Source organism: Phalacrocorax carbo, chromosome 7 (assembly GCF_963921805.1).
Source record: "Phalacrocorax carbo chromosome 7, bPhaCar2.1, whole genome shotgun sequence".
Classification (NCBI taxonomy): Eukaryota; Metazoa; Chordata; class Aves; order Suliformes; family Phalacrocoracidae; genus Phalacrocorax; species Phalacrocorax carbo.
Genome location: NC_087519.1, coordinates 43,630,665 through 43,637,862, shown reverse-complemented (window position 1 = coordinate 43,637,862; position 7,198 = coordinate 43,630,665). Strand labels below are relative to the sequence as shown.

At 36.5% G+C, this 7,198-nt stretch overlaps 1 protein-coding gene across 8 annotated transcripts in view; it reads right to left on the bottom strand.

Moving 5' to 3' along the window:
* Positions 1 to 306: 306 nt before the first annotated feature.
* The window catches only part of TRIP12 (thyroid hormone receptor interactor 12), an 80,257-nt gene continuing 73,365 nt past the window's right edge, over positions 307 to 7,198 (bottom strand). For all 8 annotated transcript variants that reach the window (XM_064457714.1, XM_064457717.1, XM_064457720.1 and 5 more), the window contains 4 exons: positions 5,010 to 5,123; positions 3,102 to 3,196; positions 2,805 to 2,908; positions 307 to 1,696 (listed from right to left, as the gene is read on the bottom strand). In XM_064457714.1, the coding sequence (XP_064313784.1) occupies positions 1,500 to 1,696; positions 2,805 to 2,908; positions 3,102 to 3,196; positions 5,010 to 5,123 (510 nt within the window). In that variant the 3' untranslated portion in view covers positions 307 to 1,499. The remainder of the gene's footprint in view (positions 1,697 to 2,804; positions 2,909 to 3,101; positions 3,197 to 5,009; positions 5,124 to 7,198) is intronic.

Sequence of the window (7,198 nt, the reverse complement as noted above, 5' to 3'; positions counted from 1 at the left end):
AATTTCTAGGCACTGAAATGAATTTTGATTTCTCAAAGTTGAATAAAAGCAAGTAACTATCGCATTTTTAGAGAGATGAACTATATAGCAGGTACATCTCAGGAATATTTGTAATCGCCCTTTTTTGAACCCATAGAAAGAAAAAAATTCCCTCTAAGTTGGAGGTCTTAAAGGTCTTGTTTTAGTAGTAAATCATCCACAAGTTGCAGGCTGTTAGCCAAGTAGATTTTAGGATGACTTACTTGCATTACAGTAATTTACACAATTGAACTTTATGCATACAGTACAAAACTATGAACAAAAAGGTGAAGCAAACTTTTTTATTTATATTCAGGTAAAAACATTAACCTGATGAAGTAAATTATTGCAGATTTGAGAAATCAGCACATAAAACAGTTGGACAGAGCATTGCTTACAGGTGCTTTATCTGTGTCAAAAGACAAAGGCTGAACTGTTTGTTCCAAGCTAGCACTGGGGGGGAGTGGGGGACAAGAAAAAAAAAAACCAAAAAACCTACTATAAAAGTAACTAGGAACTTAGATCAAGAACAAGGAAACTGTTTAGTCAAACAGGGAATGAAACAACTAATTTGTCTTTTAAAAAACTTTACATCCATTCGAAATGCTCTGGCCTTATCACAATACACACTGGCCAGCCCAAGCTGTTGGACTTCAACTACATGAAAAAAGTAATTCTTCCTAGCCTCTAGTAAGAGGCTTTTGCCACCTGAATCACTGTGTAAACAGCTCTAGAGTGTCGACTGGTAAAGGCTGTCACCATTATATCCTACAACTACAGTAAAACTATGCTATAAGAAAGGTTCTACCTAGTTACAAAGGCTGAATTATATTGACAATATATATTTGATTTCAGTAAAATTTAAATTATCTTAATCAGAGAAAGAGGCATGGAGCAGTTAAATGCCCACACTAACCAAAACATAACAATTGTTGAATGTTGCACACAAAAAAGAACCAAGTGAATTGCACATCAGACATTACATGAGGATGGGTAAAATTAGAGGCAGGTGAAGGTACACAGAACTAGGCTACTAAACTAGATTCGTCAAATACATGGTGTATGTTCTGTACTTATGTACAAAAGTTGTCTTTGGAGGAAAAACTTCAGACTTAGCTAGATGGATACACACAGCCCAGTATTAAACTGCACAGCGACATTTATTGTTCCAGCCTGGAAAAACATCCCTTTTTAAATTTCACACAGCAAAGCAAGTTAAAAACTTCACTCATCAAATAAATGATAATTTAAACAAGAACTTGCTAAAGAAACCTTGTCACAACAACTTTTAGGGCCTGATCACTTTAAGTCCAAAGGGGCCTTTAATGAATATCAACCAAGTGTCTTTGTTTATAATCTGCAAGCCGTTTTTCTACAACAAGAAGGCGTAACACGTTTCCTTGACTCAGGTGATATATTTAGAAAAGAATCATGAGTTTCTCTTTTGCTGTAACAGGCAGACATTGCATTTTTCATTGTGATCAGGAAAGATGGAATGACTGCTGCCCTTCTCTTGCAGCTATCAAGAGTTTTTCACGCATTATCTCAATAGTTGAATAGTCCGGCAATTTGAGATAGTTCACACAAGTCATTACTGAGGGCAAGAAATCATCTGGATTCTCTGTAGACTCAAATGTCTTGCGTACAATTGTCAATGGAGGATTCAAACTTCGAAAGCCTATTAATGAGAAAAGACATTACAGAATAAGGTTGTTCCTCTTGAAAACCCACAGTTAACACTGTAGACATCTAACAGTGACAGAAGCATGTATCTCATTACTGACTTCTTAACCTCAGTTTTTAAAAGTTTAGAACATGGCTTTATAAGGTCATGTAGCAAGCTAAAAATACCTACAATACTGGAAATCTAATCTACAGAAAGTATGAATTAAAAAAGCTAAATGCATCTACTTTTAATTCTGTGTTCTGTATGTGTAAAAAACCTATTCTAATCACAATGTTTTTAAAAGTTTGGTGGTTTAATACACATATCTAAGATCCTCACAAATTAGCTGGAGTAAAAAAAAAAAAAAAGAGTAGAACGCTCAGATAAGGTTTTTATACTCCTAACCCTGATCCTGTCCGCACCATCTCTCCCCAGAAGAGTGCTAGTTGGTTTTTTTTTTTTTTTTAATTAAAAAGAATCAACTCTTTCTTATAATATGAATTCTTTAACTAGAAAAAAAAACCCAAGCCCCAGAGAACAAAATAATGGAACAGATGCATAAATTCTGGCTTTACTTGCAAAGTGTTCAGCTAAGAAAACAGTAAAATGTGTGTTCTATAATGGTCCCTAGCAAAGACAGCAAATTCCTGTTTTCCTCACTGCCTCTCATCTAAATTGTGAAATTCAAGAAGGGGAGAAATTAAGGTTTATCACTGTGCTAGAATTGTCTCCTTTCTAGACAAAAATATTGTTTCTAGGTAGCAATGCATCATTTTGTTGTTGTTATAACTTAATGCATTTCTAGCCAAGGAATACAGTATTAAGGGTTTTCAGTTTCGTTGAAATTTTGAACTACTTTTTGCCCTCCAGTTGGTTATCTGGTAACAAACAAAATCTGGAGAAAGTCAATTGAATGAGATGTCAAGAGGTTAACACAAAGTCTGAGAACTCTACCTGAAGTCTACCCAGCCACTTCTGAAACTACAAGTGTCAAACAAGTACAAGCCTCTAAAATAACACAAATAGGTAATTTTTTCCTATACTGAAACAGTCTACTTATGCTGAAATGCATTAACAACACTGATTTCATATATAGCAATATGTAATAAACAAAACCTACCTCCTACAGGCAGTCTAGGGCTACCCGTCACAAACTGAAGAAACAGTCTTTGCTGCTCGCTATCAAAGCTACTGAGAATTTCAAAGAGATACTTCACTGCTCGACTAAGGAGGAAAAAAAGCAAGCTATTATTTTGTTGATAGTTAAAAAAATTGCATCAGATTTATATTCAGTGCAGTATTAATATTTTCAAATTTCATATAATTAATTTAGCTTGAATAACAATATATTGAGATTATATAAATACATGCTTTCTCGTGCTTTTTTGTCTTTTTAACAACACCAACACCATATTACCTGTCATGTGTATAACCATGATCTGGCCTGCAACATTCCATTAAAGTCTTTGCATCCCAAGTGTCCGTTTTGCTGCCGCACAAGAGCTGTTCCAACTATAAAATTAAAAACAAGGAAGGATGTTTTCCCTTTTAGAACTTGAGGTAGAACAAGTACCACCTGTTCTACTATTACAGCATTCTACTTTCTGGAATGGCTTGCTGCAGAACAGCCTCAGTCACCCCAAGCAATCCTCCCTAATTCTTTGAATGCAATAGCTTCATCTCAGTGACAGCCTCATTTGCTGAATTCTGTCTTTGCACACAATCCACTACCATATGAGATACCGAACATACCTCTTGGAACAGAGACAGGCCTAATAAATAAGCAATTTACAATGGAGATCCAGCAATGCCTGAACTTCTTGGAAATCTCACAATTTTTAAAGAAATCTCGGGAATGGGAAGGCTAGAGCGTTTACACTTGGTTTTTAGAACTCTGAGCTCTTCTTTGAAAGAAAAAATTTTTAGAAATCATTAGACAGACATGGATCTGTCAGACAGCAGTTTTGTACTTAAATTATTTTGCCTATTCCTTCTAAGCACTTGGGCAAGCAGAGCTGATAGACTACAGCCAAAACACTAGAAGCTTCTACAGACGTCCTTCCAGGATACACAAGGAGTTGCCAAGCCCCGATCTCAATAAAACCAGAGGTTTTACACACCTAGCTGTTCGGTTCATGAATAAATGAATTTTACAAGTCCTTTATAGTAGTTTAGGAAAGGTTTGTAAAAAGGTTCAAATTGCTGCATAGCTATCAGCCACAGAACATGAGATCACACATGTATATCCTACTAAGGAAAGGATATCTATCTCAGACTACTTCTATAGCTTTATTTCTGATCAACCGTATCAGCAGATTAGCAATAGACTAGTGTCCAGATTTTAAAGTTTCCAAGAAGCAGCAAGCATCAAACCATGCCAAACAACAAGCCAGAACAGCATCACATATACTACAAAATGGAGAAGTTAGGGTAAACCACTGAACAAACTAGGATAATCTGCCATTTTTACTACCCTTAAATTTGTTGCAGAAAAAATGGTGGTGGTACTCTCTGAAAATAGTACCAACAGAAAAGCATAAAGAAGAATTACTATGAGCAGTTACAGCTTTAAGAGATTTTTGTTACAAAGCACCAAAACCAAGAGTAACACAAAGGCTTGGCTAACACACTGCTTCACAGCATGCTAAACGTTTCATGAAATCAAAGATGTAAGTTTATGAAGGTGAACAAGCACTTGAAAATACAGTCTTCAGATAAACTCCCTAAAGGTAGAGTAATAAAACATTCTCTCTTCCAGTCCAGACAACCATAACAGTGTCTAAATTCAGTCCACTTAACAGTGCAAGAATTTTACTAGGAAATTGATATGGTGGGTGGCAAGAACAAGGCAAGACCAGCCATCCTTATTCTTTACCCCTTCATCTGAATCTACTGTTACTGTCTAAAGTAGTCAGCTCTTTAACAAAGCTTTTTTTTTTTTTTGAAGTGGAACATCTGGAGGCATCCACATCTATAGCTACTAAGAGGTACTGCAGTACAAGGAATTAAAGCATCTATACCAATATAGAGAACCTGCATAAACAAATATAAGCACTTCTCAGAAAAGCTGGATACACACAATTTTAAAGAAAACAGAGCTGTTCATAAGATGATCAAATAAGTGACCACTGAACAACGTTAAATAAATCTTTAACATTTAAGTATGCCATTTAAAGACACCAAGTTTTATTAATATGCATCAGAAATATAATGTAATCCATCTGTCACAACTGCACTGCATCCAGTGCATCGCTAGATTCAGACTGTCCATACATATAGACAGACATAAGGTTATAAAAGCATCAGTAAAAACAGGTTTACCAACCTCCTCAGGATAGAAGTACTGAAGGTGACTGAGAGGGAAGACTGATTCAAATCCATCTCTGAATGAGTCAAACTGTCTGGCAACACCTTCATTTAGTGCCCAGAATATAACCAACTGCAGGAGGGAAAAAACAACAACACAAAAAAAAAAAACACACACACACCAAAAAAAAAACACACACACAAAAAAACCCAAAGTAATTTGAACAAAGGAAGCATGGAGTGATCACTACTCTACAAAAGACTACAGCTACAGAACTCCTCTACAGAATCCTAGCCATATGCTCTCTGTAATTGTGGCAGAGTTTGAACTTTGATTTATGGAGCTGCTCCACAGCATTGCCTCATTCTGCCTTAATTCATAAGCTCATACTGCTGCATGTGTGCGAGTGCAGTACTCTGCAATGCAGACAGATCTGTTGAGTTCTTTTCTTTACAGCTTCCTCATGTGTTCTGTCATCGCAAATTAGCAAAAGTCATTTGGAGTTTAAACAACCCCATATTCAGAATACCCTAAGCATGCAACTCACGTAGAGTTTAAACAATGTTTTTGCCTTCATTTTTGATAAAACAAAGTTGATGCATGGAACTCAGAATAGCTAGTTAAACTGATCCTATTTAACAAAATACTTGAAATCTAAGCATTTATTAGATATTTTGAGAAGCCTAACCTAGATGTTCTCTCTGTACACTGATATCCATTTAAAATTCAGCAACTGAAACAGAAATCCTTAGGGCATCATTGGCAGTATTATATCACTTTCCCCAATGGAAACACAGGTCCCAAGTTACAAAAAGTAACTAGACTTTTTTTTTATACTAAGTAGCTTAATATTGTAAGAATACATGGCGGGGGTGAGGGGGGAAGAAGTTAGTTCATTTCATTTTACCAGGATTTGGTAAGAATCATGAGGCAAAAGACAGTAAGGCAGTAGTCCAGGCTTTCTGCATGTTGGTTTTTTGTTTTCTTTTTATATCTGCAGTTACCCTCTCAGGATTAAATTCACTTTCCGAAGCAGACAGTACATACTGAAATAATAATCACTGGAGGGGGAGAGAAGGGGACATGACACAAAACCGACCAAATTTCTTTTAAGTCTCCTGCAGCCAGTATTTCTCCACTAAATTAAAAAAAAATAAAAAATTATTCGTGGTAGATTGCATGCCAGGTTCAGATTCTTTTGTCAGTGCTACTGATGATTATGCTTGCCTTGGCTACCCTCAACTCTAGCAGCAAATGAAGGCTGGTTGTAAAAGATGTGTTATCAACACACTGCTACTAGTTCTTAAATGCATTAAAAGCTCTGACCTGGAATGCTGAGAAAAGCTTTGAAAGACATCTAAGGAAGCATCTGAATATGACTAAAAATGTCATTGATACTGCCGGACTCCTGAAGCAACTATTTAACCATGTCCCAGTAATTAAAGAGTTACTTGTTCCAGAAAGCTCTCAGATATAAACGCCAACTAGGATCTGTTGATAAGCTTTCCTACAGGAGAGTCAGGCTTAGAATTTCAGATACAATACATACCCCTACTTTCACACATTATGCTGTAATACTAAAAACCAAGCTAGTAAGCGCCAGCAGCACAGAAGGCTGTTCTGTTCTGCTCTATAACACAGAATATTCTACGGCTATTCTAGCAGCAGAGTTGCTGACTTAGAATCATGATTATTTTTTATGACCAGGAGCATGTGGCAAAATTAAGCTGCACTGTATTCTTGTGGATTCAAAGAGGAGATCAAATTGTTAGGTAGAACAGTGCACTCTGGAACCTTTTTGTCCACAAATTCAGAACACACAAGTAGCCTCTCTCTTCATAGTACGGGGGAGAAGGGGCAAGGGGAAAGGGAGAAGAGAATTAAGTCTTTCACTATACTGGAGGCTGAAACAGTTCTACTTTCTGATAAAGGTAGCTCCTATGGGAACTGTCCTTGGGGGGAAAAAAGGAAGGTGGAAGGTAGAACAACAGACTGCAGGAGAGACATGAAAAGTAACAGTTAAGATATTCTATCTTTATAAGTTACTTCTAATGGTAATCCACACACAAGATTTTAATGAAAATGACAGTTTCAAGAGCAGGGCAGCTGACCCACAGGAAGCTGTATAGGCTAGCTGATAAATTAAATATACTGTTTCTAAATTGCAATTCATCATACTTGTGATACAGAGGATGCTAATTTTCTCT